Source organism: Trachurus trachurus, assembly GCF_905171665.1.
Source record: "Trachurus trachurus genome assembly, chromosome: 17".
NCBI lineage: Eukaryota > Metazoa > Chordata > Actinopteri > Carangiformes > Carangidae > Trachurus > Trachurus trachurus.
The window spans coordinates 14708914-14731527 of record NC_139900.1 but is presented as its reverse complement, the minus strand read 5'-3'; the positions used below and the strand labels follow the sequence as shown (position 1 = coordinate 14731527).

The 22614-nt window shown below is 40.9% G+C and overlaps 1 protein-coding gene across 1 annotated transcript in view; it reads right to left on the bottom strand.

Moving 5' to 3' along the window:
- pde1cb (phosphodiesterase 1C, calmodulin-dependent b) overlaps positions 1 to 22614 on the bottom strand; it is a gene marked incomplete at its 5' end in the record, with an annotated part of 99107 nt that overhangs the window by 63375 nt on the left and 13118 nt on the right. Inside the window, 2 exons of the mRNA XM_083991960.1 lie at positions 12332 to 12497; positions 13115 to 13165. Of these exons, the coding sequence (XP_083848086.1) occupies positions 12332 to 12497; positions 13115 to 13165 (217 nt within the window). The remainder of the gene's footprint in view (positions 1 to 12331; positions 12498 to 13114; positions 13166 to 22614) is intronic.

The window sequence follows — 22614 nt, the reverse complement described above, 5'->3', positions numbered from 1 at the left end:
CTCTCTACTTCCTCTCCTTGTTGTTTTTCTTCTTAGCTTACTCATAGCTCACCCAAACGTCTCGTAAAAACCCAGGAGGGTGCACCAGCCCTTCTTCTCATCGTGTGCAAGTCCAAACCTTTGCAAGGATGACTCAGCCCAGCTCAAAGAAAGTGTGTGTGTAGAGTGGGGGGGGCTTTCTTCGAGCCCCTTACCACACTCTCAGGTCTTTCAATTACTTGATGCAGGATGCAGGGATAATGCCAGGGCCCCACCTCAAAGAGGCTCCTGCTTTCATCTGCTGAGATGGGTCCTCGCCGAGGAGGGAGGAGAAAGGTTTGCCTGAGTGCCATGAAGCCTGCTGATGTTTTCTTCAAAGGCGCACTTATCTCAGTCTCTTTCTCCCAGTCTGTCTTTGGCTTTCAGTTGTCTTTCTCTTTCTGGTTGCCTCGCTTCAATCCACTCTTCATCACTGTGTCACTGTGTGTGTGTGGGTTTTTTTTTTTTTTTTTATCTTTCCCGTCCTGTTTGTGGAGGTATGCTGGTCCCCAGGAGAGCTCAAACCACAGGCAGAGGTGATGGGTCAACTCGAGGGGAAGCCACAACAGAAACTTCACATTTCACTGCTTGCTGCTTCACAGGTTCACACCCCGGGGGTCTGATGTGCCGTGTTAACCTGGATGTGTAAGGGTGACACTGAACGAGGCTGAGCCTGGTGAGAAAGGTCCTGTCAAAAACACTTCAAGGACTAGGAAGGTCAATTTAAGCTGCAATGCAGTCGTAACCAAGGTGTTTATGCAGAAAATATAAAATACACAGCTAGAGGAGTAACGGGTTTACAGGATCTGAGTCTTGATTGGAGGCTTCGTGAATTTGGATTGTGGATTTGTTCTCCAAACAAGATCGTCAGTATCGTACAGTTTGGTGTTTTTATGTTACATGGTAAAAAACGCTGAAAACAAGATTTGGTTACGTTTCAGGAAAGATTATGGTCATGCCAAAATACACTAAGTCATTTTTAAGGCCTTGTCCACACCAGTTTTTTAAATAAAATTCTGCATCCACACGAGTGGTGTAATAGAAATATTCCGTACACACGCAACCGTAAAATCCACTACCAAGTGATGCAATGTATGTGTAATGCATATGTCTCAGCAATAGGTGGCGCATCGCTGCTGTCTTCTTGAGAAAGTTGCAGTTGTTGCGGTCGCTAGCAAGAGGAGCAGTCTCCTTCGTTGCTCGTCCAGGCGCCTCCTTTGTTGAATTAGGTTGAGGAACTGGATATGACAACCAAATACAGCCGACAGCCAATAAACAACAACAACTTTGTCACGTCCATTTTAGCTAGCAAGCTAACGTTAACTCTAGCTAACAACCGCTACGGACGGGCACTATTTACATCAGCACGCGCTTAGCTCTGACGTAAACAATGGAAAGAATCGAACCCAGGTCTCCCGCACCGCCGGCGACAATGCTAACCATTTCGCCAAGAGGCAAATGGCCACTTGGCAAGCGGGTTAGCACGTCTTTTATGGGTGAGTGAGTTTAACTTCAGTACCGCTAACCGCCACACACTGTCACTTCTCCTTACTGGTACCTCGTGACTGTGACTATACCCGCGGACCTCCGTTACAGTTGCAAAAGCACGGTTGCTTGTGGACAGAACAGTAAAACTGAGAACACATGTTCACGGTTGCAAAAATACCCGGGCTGGTGTGGACAAAAGCCTAAGTGTCAGTATCTGGTGTTTGCCAGATAGTTGAACAGCATGTGGAAGCGCCATCGCAAAACCTTTTCCAACATGGGAACTGGGGGGGGTTGTCTGACAGTTTTCGAGTTTTGCCAGAAACTGTCAATCCAACATTCACAGCTGCTTCATGCAGTGATTGAACAGGTTGGGAGATAAGAGTGGGTACGGTGTGACATGTTTCTCTCCAACTTGTTTCATTCACACCATTACTGCCACAGCAGGAATACCTCTGAGGAAGGGCTGTTTTCAAAGTGTGAGATCTTACCCTCATACTTTTTTTTTAATGTTCGCCCCTTTCAGTAACAGCTGGCTCTTCATGCCACCTTCAATGTGTGGACAGAAACAAAGCAGCGGCCAGGACAGGTGACACTTTGTTTGCTTCGAGGACACCCACAGGGTCAACACTGGGGTAAGACTGGGGAAAAGACAGATGTTGCCATTGCAGGTATGTGACGGGATGCCAACACTGGCTTCCTACATATTCCTGTCATATACAATGTATGCTACTACCATCATCATCCTCACCTCCTTATCCATCCTGTTCGACCTCTCTGCATTGGATATAGAGTTTGTACATAATAGTGAATGGTGAGGTGTGGGATTGTCCAGAATGAATACTTAACTGAATTTTTACCAGCAAATGCTATTTTGGTTGCCTGAAAACTTTCAAAACACAATTTTAGAGCAAATATAATTCTAAAGGCTAGAAGAGAAAATATTTCCAGCACAATTACCAGATATATTGAAAAAAAAACATGGTGCATGAAATAGCAGGACCAAGAATGCAGCCTTGTGGAGAGAGATGTGGCCTCCAGCTTTTGCTCCCAAGGAATCTCAGAGAATACTTTAATTACATTGCCAGCTGATGAATGAAACACCTTGCGGGAGAGAAAAAGCACAACTGTGTGGCTTATTTGGACGACCCATATATTATTAGAGGGCACAAAACAACAATGTTGAGCATGGGATGAGATATTAGAAATACCCAGCGGTCTTATGCTTGCTGCTCATTTCCAAATAATTTGTCGTCGTTGCCAGGCAATCTGTCTGCAAAACTGAGGGTAATTAGCGGTCTGAAGGAAAACGTTCTTGTACATAAAAGTAAAAAAAAATAATAAGGCAAATTGATTCATCACCACAGTAACATGTTGAAACCGACTTCAGAGGAAGAAAGCAAATATAGCAGAATATAAATAAATGCTCTGTCGTTGGGGGTGGGGGTGGGGGGGTAAACGACTACAGCATGAGTCTGAATGAGTGATTAAGGAAGTGAATGGGGTTTACACATGTAGCCAACAACATTTTATTTAATTTCAAGACTGATGAACCAAAACAAGAGCCAAAACTGATTGTGTTCCTTCACACGACGATAATCAAAATACGTCCCTGATTAATTACTATCACAACAACTGCTCACAAAAAAGACCCTAATGAATCAAGTCTCCTGAAACTGAATTATTCGTGTGACTATGACAGAGGGACCCGCTGGAAATTACGCTCTGCTGAGGTATTCTTGTCACTGTGCTCGGGCTCCCTCAAAGCTCACACATCGAAATCTAGACATTAACAGCGCCGGCCATTTAGAGGTACATGAAAAATTCAGATCTCATTTAAATTCCCAGGCAGTCCAATAAGGGTATCTATGCATCAAAATAGCAATTGCCTTTGTGGTAATGACCACATTTTGGTGGAGATCATCCATCACAAAATATGATTCCCCCATCTATACTTAATTTCTCTTTTTGTATTGGGCGTAGTGGAGATGGAAGGATGGGTGGGAGAAATTGAGGGCAGGCGGCCATCAGGCTATATTTCTACAGAGAGTGATGGAGGTAGAAAAAATACCCCAGAGAAGAAACTTCCTATTACTTCATCCCCAAGATAGATTCCTATAGGTCAGAGGTGAAGCATATAACCGGTGGAGTGAGGGCCGAGACAGGGAGGGACGTGATCACAGGTTCAAGTAGCTATAGATGCTCTTCTTCTCCTTCTCTTATACTGTGGCTATAAAGGTCCAAACTGTAAATGCAGCTAATTTAAAGGGATGGTTCAGTTTTTTTGAAGTGGGGTTATATAAGGTACAAATGGCCACCAAGTATAATATCTGCAGTAGAAAGCTCTCTGCTGAGAAACACTGGCGTATCTTGTTGCACTGAGGCATTAAATGGCTGTGAATGGGGGACGATTATCCGCCTATCATCCAAATAGCTGATAGGCGGAGTGATATTGTAAATTGAAATGGTGTATTATTTTGATATTGGCGTAGGCAGTGAAAATACGCTGATTAAACGTCCGATGCACGATGCGTCAGTGTTTTCTCAGTTTCTCAGTCTCAAACTGAACTATCCCTTTAATGATCTATTTGTTGGCCTTAAGTATGTGGATTACAAAGTCCAGAATACACATTTTGTATTGTATTTTATTTGTACCACTTATATATGTGTTTTTTTATCTGGCTAAAGAGATGCTAAGTGTGGAAGTGATTCAGCCCCTAAACAACAGACTGAAACTGGTTAAGACACATTATCATGAAAAAAATACATAATCAACATACCACCTCCGTCTGACCTCCACAGTCTGGATGTGAAAGTCCTGTAATAGCTAATTAATCATAGCAGGGGTTCTTTTCTCACTAATAAGATATAGGCAGGGCAGCAATCTCAGTCTTTAGCTCATAATGCGATCAAAACATTGATACTTTGATAAGTGAAGGTGATTCCACGGAGCAGAGGTTTTTCTTTTCTCAATAGTCTTCGTTTGTTGTAACTGGGTGAAATCTAATTGAAAAGTTTAAGATTTGCATATTATGCCGCTTTAACATTTCGGCAGAACATTTCGTAGGATGATGATCTGTATGATTTATTTATTTATTTTATTACGGATCCCTATTAGCTGATGCTGTAGCATTCAGCTAATCTTCCTGGGGTCCCTATGACATTTCATCTAGCGCCACCATCAGGTATAAAAAACCTATTTGTGACCATGTAAGCAATCATCTACCAATCATCCCAAAGCAGCACTGTGTACAGCTCTACAGAGCAGTGAGTGTAGCTGTAGAGTCTTATAGCCTTACTGACCTGACTGCAACCTTATAGAAACAAAAGCGTTTGCCAAGAGCTATTTCTGTCCAACATGCAGGCAAACAATTGACTACTTAAATAAACACAGGTTCAGAAGTCAAAATTAGGATCTCACTGAATGTCCCTGGACAACCTCACAAATATATTTAGTCTTAAAATTCAATTCACAAGTCACCTAGTGTATGGTACATTAGCTGGATACGCTGCCTATGGATCAGCGGATCAGCTGAGGGTGTTAATGAGAGGTATGTGGGAGGCAACAGTATACTGTAGTATAAGTAGAGACTGGATAACCCAAACAAAGAGCTAAAAGCAGCTTACAGGTGCAAATAGCATCGCGTTGGCTGCTGGGCTTATTTTGGAGTTGGCAGAACTTATGACTGAGTCACTTGTAATGCCAATACAGATTTAGAGCCATTAGTTCTGATTCAAAAAAGAGCATCCCAATCTCTAAAATGATTGTTTACTGAAGGAATTATTGGAATTATGGAAATAAAGATGGGGAGTTTGCATGCAATGTTGCATGTAATTCAAAAAGGCAGCATTTGCGGGCGCGAATGTTTATTTCTACATGCTTAATGTCTCATTTGACTTTGTGTATTTATTACAGCACCATAAAATAGTCCACGGACCACGGTAGATGGTGATTTCCTGTCCCAGGGTTCACTACAGGGTCAACGTGCTGAACAGCTCCACAGACATTAACTCACACAGCTCAAAGTGACAAACACCACGACATATTTATGCTGAGCAGACTTTAAAAAAAAAAAAAAACTCTGCTGCTCCACTACAAGTGCCTCCCAGCCTGCAGCTGCTCTGGTCCTCCTACAACTGTATTAACGCAACTGTAAGATATGGGCAAAGCCTACAAAAAGAGGATTATTCACCTCACAGCTGGGTGAACTGCAATTCACATACAGGGGTGTATTTAAAGGCTGTTACACAGGCAAAGCTAATACACTGTTATTGAGTGAGTTGAGGAGGCATGAGGTGAGGGCGCGGGCAAATCTAAAGAAATCCCCTTAATGTATTTTCAGCCCATTTGTAAATGCTATTAATGAAAATTGACTGATCTTATCCCAGGAAACGTTAATGTGGACACAGCACCATTTTTGGAAAAGATGTAAGGTCTCGACCTGACTCTGTAAATTGCCTTCAGATAATATTTATATAAATTGGCACTACACAAATAAAACTGACCTGCAATACAAATTTTAAATTCTTGGTAAGGACATAAAAAATATTTTATTTGAAAAATGAAATATCTTTCTATTCCATTCACATTTATACCTTTAAATAATTAAATCCAGATAACCTCTGGTGATCTCTATTTCAATCAATAACCAGAATTTTCCTTAGTGAAAGGCTGTAGCCTGCAGACAGGAGAATAAAAATACTGATAAAGCTTTTACTGTATATAACCCAGAGCAGCATCACTGTGTGTAAAACTAACCTCCTCTAATATGATATTCATGTTGGGTTAATAGTGTTTGTCTCAGTCACAATTAATAAACATTGATGTGTTGTGTTTCCCAGTGCTGCGATCACTGTCTGCTCTTATTGAGTGTGTGTAGTGTGAGTCTAATATTAGTCCAGATATATGAAGCATCATGTGGCAGACGGCACTCGTGCAGCTCTTCAGCATCATAACTGTGCGGTTACACTTCAGTCACTTTGATAAATAGCTTCTCCACTTGTCCATGTGCTTCCAGTCACAGTGGCCGGCGGAGGCTCATTAGCCGGCTAGTGAGGTTAGTGATGGAGGTTGCTGCTGCACAACGGACGCCAGTGGGGGTCAGTGAACCTGCGGGCCCCGGCCAGAGGAGGGGTCACCGTCCAAAACTGTGGAGCGCCACGGAGGAGACAGCCGCTTTAATCAACTGCAAAGTTCACAGCAGCACACAGCATCCAATTAAACAGTGGATAAATCACAGTGCTGACCACGGGAGACAGTGTGAGTCTCAGCTGCATGGCTGTGTGAATATCTGTATCTCTGCTCACTTCGATTCTTACATATCTATTTCTGCTTTGATGCTGCAAACAATATCCTCACTATTCACCATACACTAGGTGACTTGATCACTTTTCCACTCATATATCAGTTCTATTTAAGTTGAGACTGAATTTTAATAGCAACACATTTCAATATCTACAATATGTATGTCACTTTTTTTTTTTGCTTGCTGGAGTCATTTTTGAAATTAAACTCTTATATTGCAATTCATTCTTTTGAATTTGTTTCATCAGTCATAATTAAAGGGATAGTTCACCCAAAATTCAAATTTCACTAATTATCATCTACTCACCCTCATGTCGACTAAGGGCTGGGAGAAGTTTCAGAGTCATCCGTGCCTTCTCTGAGTTACAGCGGGGCAGGGACTCTCGCGCGATTTGCATTGACACCCAGTTCACGGCTCCGCAAATCGCGCAAGATTCCGGCAGAGCAACACTGGGAGCTTCCGCTACAAACAAGCTTAAAACGTATACTTATTTTTTTCGGAACAATTTCTCATGTCGGGGCTTCAATACAAGAGGGACATTACAGACGCGCACTATGGAGGTATTTGGATGTTTTTGGTGTGTCTTTTTGGACGAAGAAAAGTGAGCCCCGTTCACAACCGTCATATGGACATGCTGCACGGAGCCCCACTGTAACTCAGAGAAGGCACGGAGGACTCTGAAACTTCTCCCCCAGCCCTTAGTCGACATGAGGGTGAGTAGATAATGAGTGAAATTTTAATTTTGGGTGAACTATCCCTTTAATAACTTCCTGTTATTCTCTCTTTTCTTGCTGTTCAAAGTCAAAGTGTCAAAGTGTCTTTATTTGTCCCAAAAAGGGAAAATTGATTTGCAGCCAGGAAGATCCACACATTCAAACACATACACAAATAGACAACACCAAATAACATGTAACATCATATAACATATAACATATCATGGGCAGATTAAAAGGACCTACTGCAAGATAAAATATGATTAAAAAGTGCCAATAATGTACACTGTACAAACAAATAAATAATAAACAGCAAGGGGCCTAAAGTGCAAATGTATGGAGTTATTTTTGTCTCATAATACTTGTAAACGCACAGAGGGTGATCTACAAACGTTCCTTGGTTTGCACACGTGTTTTGCTATCCACAAATACAAATGTCTAATTTGTAACTTGTATTTTGGTTTTTACAAATAAATGTGTATTTGTAAATATATTGGGTATTTGTAAATGTATAATTTTCCATTTGTAAAAACAAAAAAGCCATTTGTAAAACCGAAAATTCTGTTTGTGAAGTGTGACTCTGCATTTGTGGATCATCAATCACACACACGCATCTCTTTCCTCAATTACGTATTTCTGAGACATTCCTGTCGAGATCCACACAGATCTACACACTCCAGAATCAAGGAAGCCTTCCTGAGAACTTGCCTGCTGTACATATCAGTAAGCTGCATTTGACTCCTCCCTGTAACCTTACTGGCCACTTTAACAAGGTTGGCGAGCCTGTTTTTATTGGCCAGAGTCAGGTTTCCATACCAGGCAACCACACAGAACATAAGAACAGATTCAATGAAGCTTCTATAAAAGAGGGTCATCATCTCAGAACAGACATTAAAAGAATACATTTTTCTCAGAAAATAGAGCCGTTGCTGTACTTTCTTTGTTGTGGAGGCAACGTGAGCGTCAAAACACAATTTATTGTCAACGACCGCTCCCAAATATTTATAACTGTCCACCAGCTCAATCTCTGCACCTTTAATGCTGGTTAATGCAGGACAAGGTTTGGACTTCCTAAAACTGATCATCATGTCCTTCGTCTTAGACACATTAATTTGGAGAAAGGATTCATCACACCATGATACAAAATCATTTATGACGGGCCCATGCAATAGCTGATCCTCTTCAAGAAGACTCACGATGACAGAGTCGTCAGCAAATTTAATAATGTGACTGTTAGCGTAGTTGCTGCGACAATCATTAGTGTACAGTATGTATAATAAAGGGGAGAGACAGCATCCTTGAGGAGATCCAGTGGAGGACTGCAGCTGGTTTGAAAAGGAGCCATTTACCCTCACACACTGGGAACGGTTTGTTAAAAAGTCTAGTATCCAGCCAACAAGATTAAAATCCAGATTTAAAAGACTGATTAACTTCTCTGCTAAGAGATGTGGCTGGATAGTGTTAAAAGCAGAAGAAAAATCTATAGACAACAACCTGGCCTGAGCTTTTGATTCCTCAAGGTGACGATAAAGAAAATGTAACAATGTGACAGTGGCGTCCTCCACACCTCTACCATTTCATGTTTCATATAGAGTAACTTAAAGCAGATATCAGCTTCACGGCCGTTTCGGCTAATGCTGCGTTCAAGGCAGGCTTTTGAAACCGTAAGTTACAGCTTCAAGTCACAACTACGACTTGGTAGCGTTCCAGGTAACCCATAGCTCGTGTTTTTACCATCCTGTTGTCTGTGAAAGTTCCCTATAACGGCCACTCGTAACTTCCGACCCGTGAACTCGTACCAGATCGAACTGGTATGACTTCACAGGAAGGAAAAACACAAAGTACGAGTTTCTTTGAACGCACCATGAGTTAGCAGCCCCCGCCCTTGTCAGGCATCAATTGGTCCTCGTGCTACGTCACCACATTCACGCGCATCCCTTGGCTGCACACACAGCCCTTCATGCCGTTCTCTCTCCTCATTGGATAACACTTGTATCCCACAAGGAAAATTTTCTCCTCGGGTTACAGCAGAGCAGAGTGACGGAGAGACTCGTGTTTAGGCTGAAATACTTCATGTAAGTGATTGCTGACGGAAAATAGGACTATTTAGGACTTATATTAACAAAAACATTCCACTGATATCTGCTTTAATTACATGCTGACATGATGTTTTTTGTGATTATAAAGAAACAGACAAAACAGTGATGATCTAAGAGCAAGTTTATAACTGTCATCCAATCCAATCACATATAAACTGTAAAAAAAAAAAAAAAACATGTATAAACATGAGGTTATTGGTTAAAAAAGAATTTGTATGTTAGACATGTTAGTTAGTCCAACCTTCATGAAGTTGTTCAGACTGACGAGCGTGTCTATTATTTTAGTGACTATAAGTGTGATACTGTACAGATAACATTAATGGGCAACAAGTGGTGAATTGTGGGTATTTACAGACTTTAGGATAATCCACACCAGCAGTCTCCTTCGTCCAGTGCTATCCATAAAAAACGGCTGCTTTCACCTTGTGTGTGAAGGCGCCATATTGCTTATGCATACATGCACAGCTACTAGCCAGTGCTTTAAAATGCATAAGGCTTCCCTGATGAGCAGGAACAACAGCATAACACCAGTGGCACAGATGAGTCAGTGTGTGTTCGTACACCAAGTCTCCGTGTTGTTCTCCGTCCCTCACCGTGTGACTAAGCAGCCACTCAATTGTGCTTTAGCAGCAGCTGCAATCCTAAAACTATTTAAGCAGCTGGTCGGTATCAGCTGATGTGAGAAAAGGTGAAAAAACAAAACAAAAAGGGCAATCAAGCCGCTTTGTTAGACACTAGCCACGGGGATACTTGAAAGCAAAGGGAACGTGAAGTTCAATCAAAGACCAACTCTTCTCTTCTTCACCATATTCACCTTAACTGACTTTTACCTTTATTCAAAGCCAGTTAATGAAGTCAACGGCTCCTGTCCTTTAACTCACTCACTCCTGTCCTGCCTGTTACACATCATGTGATCCCTCTCCATTCTCCAATAAAATCTAATTATCATCGCCTGGAGGATAACAGCCCGCTGTGGCCTCGGAGGTGACACGGTGGTTACATCATTTTATGGATTACCGCTAGTTCTGCGGTCATTTAATCACCCTGCGCCATAATCTTGCCATTTGTCATTCAGTTGTTGATCCCTGTAACTCCCTGTGGATTTGGCCTCCATTAACCACTGCTGGCCTGGCTGGAGACTTCACCTGACCTTAGTGGGATTTCCCAGACAAAGACAGGAGCAGGAGGAGGAGGAGGAGGAGGAAGAGGTGTGAGTGTGAATCATGTGCTATACATAGATGCAACAAGACCAAACAGGAGACACTCAGCTCTTTCCTAGAGGTCACATCTGCCGATAAATCCCCCAGAATTCACCAAATGTAAACAAAATTTCACCAGTCGATTTACTTAACTAAGCAAAAAACGGGCAGGTTAATTGCTTTTAGGATATTTTTTGCTTCATTTAAATGTTAGTACGACTCAAATTAATCATTTCCTGGCAGGCCAGTGGACAGTCATGCAAATTATTCAGCTCCGGTCAAAGATTTTACAGCGCTCAGCTCCTGTTTGGCTTATTCGCTCTCCAGCCGGATTCAAATCTAAAGCTATGTCTTCATATATGAGACTGAAGTAAGTCGGCGTCTCTGTGGACAAATCAACTGTTTCCTCCAGAGAAGATGAGGCTGCTTTTAGCTGCATTGCCTATGTTTTTTCTTTCAAATCTGGGCTGTAGCTTTTAAATGAAGGAACAGGCTGTGTCCAGTCAAGTGGAAAATCACTTTCTCCTTGTCACCGCCCTGCTCTGGAAAAAAAAAAAAGAAAAAAAAAAAAGGGATCTGTGTTTATGGGGGGAACTATGGCTGAGAACAACGGCACTGTAATTTGAGATAGCATAGAGAGGCACTAGAGAAGAAGCATGTGTTAGTGCAGTTAAGAAAATGAGACAAACAAGTCGAATGGGATTTCTCTACAATCTCATACCGAGCACCTAGAAAACTGTGAATCTCTGGAAACGCTTGCTACACAAATATGTGAGAGGAAAAAAAACAAAACAACCTGGACCAAATCTGCTTGCCACGACTTCTTGTCTATTTTGCATACAATCAGAAACTTGTTATCGCGCAGTAGGTGCATTTTCAGCATCCTCTGACAAATGCTCACTTCTCGCCACCTGCGGCATTTGTAACAGTCTCCGGAGCCATCAAGGTTAATTGGAATCAGGCGTTAAAAGACGTTCAATATTCTAAAAGTGACAACAAATTATGTTAATGGTGGTTTGAAGTCCTTGTTATCAAGGTGGAATCAATCATGCCCACATCCCTTGAGGTCAGCATCCGTACATAGCAATTAGCACCCTCTGTGTGTGTGTGTGTGTGTGTGTGTGTGTGTGTGTGTGTGTGTGTGTGTGTGTGTGTGTGTGTGTGTGTGTGTGTGCACTGTATCACGAATGTTAAATGTCAGATACAAGATTATCCTCTTCATAGAAAGCAAAGCAGAGTATCTACTTGAAATCTTAACTTAATAATCACCTCTCCACATTAATCAAAGAGCAGCAGAGTGCAGACGACACATGATGGTGCACGTCTCCATGTGTCGTGCCTGTAGTGTGCACTATAGGAGAGGAATATCGACAGGATGCAAATTACACCTGCGCAATGTAATGAGGTGAACGTTGAGCCGTTCATGCCGTACTTGCAGCCCTGACACCATCGTTAAGAAATAAATCAAACTTTTTTTTTGCAGCAGCAGCAGCAGCGGTGCATGGGCGAACCTGATGGCTGTTTTCTCTGTGGCGTCTGGCTCGTCGGCTGCAGGGAGGTCGTCGGCCAGAATCTCCTCGGGACTCCGTGGGTCATTCAGGGGGGCCTTCTGCTCTTTGCCTTTGATCCCCATCCCCGCCGTGATGGCGTTCCACAAAGCACTCTGCGACTTTGAGCCTGCAAATGGAAAAACAAAACAAAAAAAAGAAGAAGGAGGAGGAAAGAACGAAAAGCCTTCTTAGTTACAGATGTTTTTTTTTATTGTTTGCTTCTGTTATTTAACAGAAAACAAAACAAATGTGTTAGGTTTCCACAGAAAGCCTATGGATCAAATGTCTCTATAGAGGGGGGTAAGAGAATCAAGCAGCTTTATAATGCTGCCCCCACGTGGATGAATGTTGTCAATGCTTGTCTGTCCTTGTGCCTATTACACATTAGACAAGTAGGACCCATACTGCAACGAATACACTTTGCTTTAGAGCATTTATCAGACATGTAATGAGCCATTCTACAGCACCAACTTTTTAATTACAAAGATTTCAACTCGTCGTGTAAATGTACATGATAATAAATTAAATATATTTAATCTAAAACTGTTCCCTCTCTGTTCTTTTCTTTTCCTCTGGCAGAAAATACTTGACTGTGTGACATATGTGGGTGTATTATTGTTCATTGCAGCAAAAATACATTTGGAAAATATTCTTGTTGAGTTTTCACTTTTATGCTGCAATAACACACAAACTCTATTTGGGTGTACATGTACATGTACATGTGAGAACCAAAGTTAGACTTACGTGCAAAACTGGCCTGAGGTCTGGTGGAGCTCTCTCCATCTTCATTTGCCACTGGAAGAAAAGAAAAAAAAAGAGCTGTCATGTACAAAACCTCCTGACTGTTTGTTTGTTTATGACTCATATTTCTTCAGTGCTGAATACAATTAATGCTCAGTTAACACATCATTATACTGCACAAACATTCATTGCACACATGGTGCACATTCATTTGTAATGAGATTCTGGCTTTGTTGTTTATCTCTGACTTTGTTGATTGGTTTCTTTTGCTTTGTTTATGCCTTTCTGTGAGTATGTTCCCTCTGTGTGCCGATGCTTTATGTGTTTGTGTTGGAGATTAAATAAATCACGCTGTGGATCTTGTGCGGGGGAGCGTCGGGGAAGTCAGGGAGGTCATTTACTGTTCCATTACACCCTAAAATTGCCTTGAAGTGTGATTTAAGTGATTGTGAAAGTACTATAATTGTTGCTGTCGCCTCAGAGACCGGTGCCCTGCTGAAATCCCTGCCCACTGAACCCAGCACACAGTATGTAGAGTTGACATAAAACACATCCAGTCAGCAGCAGCAGCGCCGCGAGGGAAAACAAGCCATCGACGAAAAAACCTGAGAGGAGAGACGAGAGGCATTCGATCAAACAGCACGAGTATGAAAATGACAGCTGCGGTGCTGTGCTGAAGGCCGTCTCTGGATGAACCTGTTGACCCTTCAAGACGCTGCCTCTAGCAAAGAAGATGAAGATCAATACACACCTGGTGAATAACGTTGAAACAACTAGTATTACATAACACACCATCATGTATGACCATGTATAAACTGTCGTTTGCTGTCGTTCATCTTTGATTGATGCTCCACAAACAAACTCACAGCTGAACATTTGTCACCAATGTTCACAGTTCCCTTCAGATGCTGTGTCCTTATTGGCCACAAGATGCCGACTCCAATGCTCAGAAAGTCAAGAGCAAAGCTGCCTGGTAACCAGTGACGGATGATGAGAAGTTGTTTTTTAAGGTTTTCTTCATGTTTAGGATGTGGATTGTGTTCATTTTGCTATTTTCAGTTGTTTTATCTCTTTGTGGTGATTTGCACCTTTGTTAAGTTAGATTTGAATAAGAAGCAGACATGTTGGACAAAGGCCTGTATGTATTTGTTAAACAATCATCCTTCTCTACCAACAAACATTTGTATTTGTTGCATTTGTCTGTCAGAAAGTTTATATTTTGAAAGCTTATTTCAAGTCCAGGTGATCAATTAACAAAGATCTGAAAGTGATTTTGGGGTCACGTTTGCGTCCCGAGTGTAAAAAATGAAACTCAAAGAAGTAAGGCTAAACTTTTACAATGGAGACATACCGGTACGTTACACAGTACACTTGTTATTTTGTTTTATATTGTTTGTACTTGCCACTCTCTGGAAATAATAGATTTTAAGAATGAACTAATGACAGGAGCCTTTTTTTGCTAAAACTTGTGGCGTACATCAGGCAGCTGGGTGCAGACTGAGCTGAGGCCACGTTCACTTAATTACCACTCCTATAAATTCTGTAATATTCGCCTATCCAAGGCGTACCCAAAGTAAATTGAATGCTGTTCTTGAACTGTTTGGAGAATATGGATGGGCTTGGTCTCTTTTGAAAGGTATCACTCTGAAGTTTTTCCCCAAACTGAAATAATCACTATAAGTGCTACTATCATTGAGTAATCTAAGTGGGAGCACACTGAATTAGAATGTTTTTATTCTCGCCTGAATTTTTTTGTTGCAATCAGATGCCTGAAGATGAGTGTAGCTGAGAATTTTAGCTGGAAAACACAATGGGACTACAGCATGAAGCCTTACCTGGCCCCAGTTCAAATTTGATAACAATCCTGCTAAAAATGAGTATTTTACACATGTTTTTCTAAGTGTATATCTAGGCGTTTTCCTAAAGTTGCCATTGAGAAACAATACATGCGCCAAAGTGCAGCTTTTGCAAAGTTACGCATGAAGATGGCAGTGCTGCCTTTTCCCAGGGACAGTGAATGCAGCACATCGTTCGTTTCGTAATCTCATTGGCTATTCAATGCATCAGTTGCCATCGGGATCGGTTCCTAGTGGCTGAAGCCATTCAGCGCTGTCGGAGGGGATGTTCCTCATGAGACACAGCCACTCATTCGCTATTGCAGGCGGCAGCCGGGGACAGGGAGCTTGTGATTGGTCGAGTGAGCTGTCAATCGAAAGGTCAGAGGGCAGCGCCATTTTGTAAAGTGAAATAAACATTGTTTTCATGTAAACGCCGGACTTATGAGGAGAAATAAACGGATTTACTGGATATACAATGCGTAATTTCATAAGATGCAGCAGCGGGATGAGGTTATCTACCGGTACAACCGTGTGTTTTGGACTAAATACTTTACTGGATTGGATTTACTGGACTTTTCTGAATGTAACGACACCAAGTTTGTGGGGAAACCCTGTGATCCTGAGCCTGCCCTGACACAAATCGTGAGTTATATCGGCTTTTTACGAACTTTGTTAGCATGTTTATAGTCTGATTCGAGTGTTGCTGTGATGATTATATTTAGGAATGGTCGGCATATCTTTAATCACAAGAGTTTTAGCTTTCCAACGATATGTGGCATGACTATTTCAAGTGACTGGTGACATCCTCTATGACACCTCCCTGATTAAAACCCCCCCGCGGGCCCGCCGGCGGGCCGTCGGAATGGCAACCAGACCAGAGTTGGACTGAAGCCTTTTTTGGTTGCGCACCGAGTGCGATGGTTGTGTTCACACTGAACCACCCGCACCGCACTAAAGCCCAAAGTTCAAATGGGTCGACCTACAGTAAACACTGCCTGTGTGACAGCACCTTTACTCATCGAATCGAGATCAGAGCCACGTAAACTCCTCCACAATCCTACTGGATGTCATTTTCTTGCCCTAAAACAATTTCAATCACTTGATTTCAACTTGTTTAGAAAAAGCTCATCCCTACTAATTTAACAGAAGACTGGCCAATCTTGTTGTATGTATACAGTATACTCGAGCCAGTATCATAGTATAACAGTACATGGATGATCAAAATAAGTTCCAAATATGGGTTAAAAATTATTATGTCTTCTGCGCTTTAACTGATCCTAAATGAAATCAGGCCTGGGAGGTGGGGAGGGGGGCGGGGGTGTCACAGGCAGCCGTGTGTGTGTCCACCTGAAACAGTAATTGGCCAATTTTGTGGTCATTTCTGGACATGAACTGTGAGACTCATTTTAGAGAAACGCCAAAGAATTGAAGATTTCATGGTTTTTAACAAGAAACTATTATTCTGTGTGAAGGGTTTTTTTTTATTATTAATGACCTGCGAATTATATTTCAGACTTCAGGTAATTGGCTGAGGGGACCCACATCCCCATCACAGTGAATGAAGGTGACAATTGGTGAGAAAGGAAGTCATTCCACAGCGTTAACGTGCAGCTACAGACGGAGCAGGCTATTGTCTTCTAGTGAATAGACTCATTTTGTTATTCTCCTCTGAAAATCTGGAATAACATGCCGCTGGGCTCCCATTGTCACCACTGTTAAAACCGGTGGTTCACATATTTGTTGTGAGTCTAAACTGAGAATACAGACACATCACAGGAGTTTGACTCATTGCCCTCGCTGAGGACCCAGGCCCAGCCCACAGTGGGACTAAACCCCGGACTTAGAGGAACACCTGCAGACTCAGGGGCTCAGCGCCACAACCTGTGGATGCTCAGGATCATCCAGGAAAAGGTCACGTGACCTTTGTCAAACCCTCAGAGTGAAAGAAAATTTCCTTTAACCCCATCCCTCTGATCCCTGAGATGAAAGCGCTGTTTAAGACACACTGTTTTCTAATTGGCCTGCCACAGATTCCCCCCTTCATCTCCAAATAGAGACTAATTCTTTTAATTTTCATTTCTACTTCTGCAGATTTTCCGGAGATTCTGTGACAAAACGCTTTAATATCCTGTTACTTTAATTCACAACATGTGCACTCAATTACTCGCATTTAGTTTCTGCTCTCTCTCCAGTTTGGTGAATTTATTGGCTGAACATTTATCATTTTTATAAAACAAACATATTATTTTTCTAAATGATGCTGTGGCAGCGAACAGAGTCCACTGATGAGACCACACTCTGTTAGCAGAAATCTGCATTTGTTTGATTACAGACAGAGAAACTGCATTCATTTAGGGCTGTAGTGAATGTTTCTGTCGGGCAGAGGACACAGGTCCCTCATCATCCCTCTGTGATGAATATAAGCAATAATGTTTGATCGAGCCTGATAACAATCTGCCATCACATCCTGCGTGTACAGTAAATTAAACCATCAGTAAATGTTTGGAGATAAACAAGATTTAAGTTGTTCTCACTCTGTCGCCAGGAGTGAACTCAACTTTTGAACTGAGAATGAGGCTTTAATTAAAAAATATGAAATACAATATACAGTTATGTTCATAATAATAGCAGTGTGTTCAAAAAGGTGAGTAAACCTCAAAATTCTTCAAATAAATTGTATTTTAAGGAACACAACTGCATTGGGGACACTGCACATTCTATTTCAAACCAAGAAAATTGGAAAAAGTAATTTAATTTGATAATATTTTACAGAAAGTCAAGCAATATAATGTTCAAAAAAATAGCAGTGTTGACATCTTTTTTTACACGCTTGCTGGTGTGTTTGGGGTCATTGTCTTGTTTGGGGTCATTTCCTCTTCAGTATACGGCAACATGACTACTTCCAGTATTCTGGTGTACTCAAACTGATCCATGATCCCTGGTATGCGATAAATAGGACCAACACCATAGTACGAGAAACATCCCCATATCATGATGCTTGCACCACCATGCTTCACCGTCTTCACTGTGTACTGTGGCTTGAATTCAGTGTTTGCAGGACGTCTGACAAACTGTCTGTGGCCCTTAGACCCAAAAAGAACAATCTTACTCTCATCAGTCCACAACATATTACGCCATTTCTTTTTAGGCCAGTCAATGTGTTATTTGGCAAATTGTAACCGCTTCATTACATGTATTTTTTTTAGGGCTGTCAAACGATTAATTTTTCTAATCGCGATTAATCGCATTTTTTCCATAGTTAACTCGCGATTAATCTCTATTAAAAATATCATATATGGCGCTTTGGACTTTCAACACTCCAAAGTGTTATAATCTCTAGACAAACAACTTTTAGACCAGACCTAGTAGGCCTAGTACCTAATCATAACACATGATGCATGAAACTCACACAGAATTGAAACGAATTGCATCCAGTGGAAATTGCCCGTTACTTTGCTACGCCTCTGCCTGGCCATGTGCGTTTGTTTACAACCGACGCCGTCAAAAAAATCAATGCATGGCCATGTGCATTTGTTTACAACAAAGCCGTCAAAAAATCAATGGATGGAGCTGTGGATATATGTTAGACTGTGTATATTTGTGTAGCAACCAACTTGAAGGTGGCTTACCGCCACCTACTGGACTGGAGGTCCCACACTCCAGTCCTCCAGTCCAGCAGACAGAGGACAAAATGGGCCGCGATTAACCGCGATTAAAAAATTTAATCGAGTTAATTTTTTTAATTAATCTAATCGCGATTAACGCGTTAACTCTGACAGCCCTAATTTTTTTTAACAATGGGACTTTGCGGGGGCTTCTTGGTGGTAGCTTGGCTTCACATAGACGTTGTCTGATTGTTACAGTACTCACAGGCAATCTTAGATCTTCTTTGATCCTCCTGGAGCTGATCATTGGCTGAGCCTTTGCCATTTTGGTTATTCTCCGATCCCTTCGAATAGTCGTTTTTCTTTTTCTTCCTCGCCTTTCTGGTTTGGCTGCCATTTTAAAGCGTTTGATATCATTTTAGCTGAACAGCCTATCATTTCTGCACTTCTTTATAGGTTTTCCCCTCTTTTATTAATTTCTTAATCAAAGAATGCTCTTCTTCTTAACAGTGTCTTGAACAACCCATTTTACTCTGTTTTTCAAGGACAAATGCACAGCCAGCATATGCAGCATCAGTTGCCTTGATCCTTGAATAAGGGCCACCTGTTTAACACCTATTTTTTTTCACATAATCAATGACCTCAATAATTGAACCTGGCACTGCTATTTTTTTTAACACGCCCCTTTCAGTAAATTATTCAGTTTCACAGAATCAGCAGCATGCACGTCATGCCTGTTGGGTCTGTTGGTTTTCTATATCTTTACTAAACCTTCTAGAAAAAGTTGAAAAAAAAAAAGTTGAAATTCTAACAAAATCAGTGATTTATCTTGCAAGTGATGTCGGACTGCTATTATTTTGAACACAACTGTATTTTCTGTTCCCCAAAAATGTAATTCATAACAAAATCTTTCTCCTACTATGAATTTAATTTATTTATATATGTAGCTAAATGTTCGTTACAGTAATATGGGTATCTGTGTTTGGATTTCTGCTGGCAGAGACTTTGTTCACATGTGGTTAAGGTCTAATTTATTCATTTAATCCTGATTCGACTTCTCCTGATCCATCAGCGAAGGTAACAGAGAGGTAAGGACTCAGCAGCTCTGTATCTCTCCATCTCTCTATAGCACACTGAGTCATCCAATCACATCTGAAGGACTTGATGTAAATCAACACTAAATCCAGCCTGTACAGTACATCCCCTCACACTCCACTTGTAAATATGTCACACTAATGTAACTAAAACATGCTGCGAATTCAGCTCAACTGTAGCTTTACAGGAATTAGGTTGTAAAATGTCTTATTTTTGGATTTCATCTCCATTTTCTACCCAGTTCGAAAACAAAACCCTAAATACACCAAGTCAAAATATCCCACCAGTTACTATTTAGCAATGGAAGTTGTAGCCTACTGCAGTTTAATGCCGACATTGTGTCTGTTGATTTTTTTCCATAATAACATCTCTGTTTGTGCAACCTTTTTCAAAAAGTTATATCTATACTCTGCATACACACTGAATATGTGTTGCTCCACTGGAGTGAAATCTTTTCTCATGGCAAATAGTTTTTTGAGCATTCAACTGACTTTCACAGCACATGGGCTTTCAGTCAGAATAAACATCATTCGATTTGATTGAACAAATTCTTGTTCAAAAACTGAAGAATTGTCAAATTGATTCAACACAGAGTTCAGCATTCATGGGTCGCTGCATCCAAGACAAAAAACTGCTTTTCACCACTGAATGAAAACATGTAAAAGCATAAAAAATAATTATCATATAGGTGTATTTGTGGCGCACATAATGTACGATATAACTACAAACAGACAGCCCCTGTTAGTTTGACGGACGTGTTCATTTGTCATCCATCAAAGTCTGGTGTGAAAACGACTGGATGGATTATAGGACATGTAGATAAAAAGGGAAAAAGAGCATTATGTTCTCACCATGGAAACAGACATAAGGGTCTGTGTATGTATGTGTGTAAACTGAAACTAAATCTGAACTCCATCACATGTGTGCACTGATGTTTGATTGTGCCCCCGTCTGCTTTTAGCAGCTTTTCCTCCTGACAGACAGAGTGAGAGCTGTCATTAAAAAGATCATCTGACGAATCTGTCAAAGGATTAATACAGACACACGTTGCCCTGTGCAGCCGAGCGCAACAAAACAAGACTGTCACATCTAAACCACAATTAATATGACTTAATTGGTTTTTGGCAAAGTTCAGTCTCAAAATGTATCATTTAGGCTATCAGTTTAAAGGTTTTATACTATTATTTTGTTGTTTTATGGACTGACAGTGATGGACAGATGTAGTTGATGTGACATCTGGACACTTGGTCAACAGATGTAATTGTTTGTTTATGGAAAATCTTCTATGACATGTGCCAATAAAATATGACCACTTAAAAAACTAAAGTGGCTCTAGTCAAGTTATCACTCAAACTGAATTTGAAAAACTTTTTATTACTTATTATCTCTTCAATACTTCAATTTTCATGTTTATAGTTCAATGTTTATTTTTTTATTCTTTTATAGATTTATTCATTATCATGGCACTCCTATGACCCTATAGAATTCATTCTCCACACCTTGTCAACAACTTATGGTAAATGTGATACATGTCTTGCTATTCTTAATTAATTAACCACCTTACATGTAAAATCAAATGCAAATATTCTGAAAGACATTTCTCATAACACATCAACATCCATATGGGAATGAGTTTATTACTGATTGCTAGACTTGTAGATGAACTCTTGTTTACTTGGGAGCACTGCCCTGTTAACTTTACTGCGTTTGTTTATGATAGTTTCCTTCCACTAATTTTAAAGATAACGCTAATTTAATTTCCAGGCAAAGTTGTACAACAATGTGTATTGTTACACAGATTTTTTAGAAACACGTGCTAGGAAGACGATTTCTCTGGCAAAAGACCAAGAATCACATGTCATACACGCACGGTCTTTACAATGAGACATTAGGAAATACATAAGGACAAAAGAGCTTGTCAGTAATTACAACTTTAGTTCTGAATAGGGCCACGCTTTGTTCAAAAATTGGCACAGAGCAAAAAACAGTCTTTCACAAAGACACAAATTCAGACATAAACCAAACATTAGTCAATCTCTTTTGCTCGAAGACTGAATCAAACTTCAAAAGATTGAACAAAATGGCAATGAAATGACAATGACGGAGAGAGAGGGGAGAACTGATGGGAAAAAAAACCCAACACAAAACAAAACTCATGTCCACGTGAAAAACAAAATCACGAGGCGGGATACTCTGTAGCCCGACAGATGAGCTATGAAAAGTTCAAATCTGTTTTCTCCACACGAGCGCTGCATCAAACATAACGAGTCTAACACAAAGCGCCTCGGCTGCAGCTACAGTTGAGACTCGCGGTGTCCGTCCAGGCAATGAGCTACCAGCGCTCAGGAGTCACGCTTCAGAGGAGGTGATTGGCATAACACTGTGCCGACTGACACCTAGGCCCGGTGAGCAATTGATTGTGACACTTGTAAGTTACCATGACAACTGCTATACTTGTGGATACCAGTATGGCTGCGATATAGGCCACATGTGACCCAGGCAAGGTTGTTTTCCTTTTTTTTTTTTTAAGAAGTAACAGGATGTGTCCATGCAAGCGTAAAATCCAAAGTCTATTTTCAGTGGGATCATAAAATCTTTTAGGGCAGCTTTTAATGCCTAAATAAAAAACCAGGCAGCTGGAAATTATTTTATCTCCTCCCATCATAAACCCCCATACTCTCTCCTTATCAGTATATCCACATCACAGAGATAAGTTTAGTTGCTTCCTGATATGTGGATAGTGTCACAGCAGCAACAACAGAGAAATAAATGCATCAGATAGTGATAGCTTCCACTGATAAGAAGAAATTAATCCTGGCTGTTTTCACAACTGTTTGACATCTGGAGAAATCCGGCTTAACAGCAATTTCCATCATACACAGAGTCACAGCAGCAAAGATTAGTTTAGAAACTTATATTGATAGTTTAGTATTATTTAATTGGAATGATAATTTTGGCAAACATA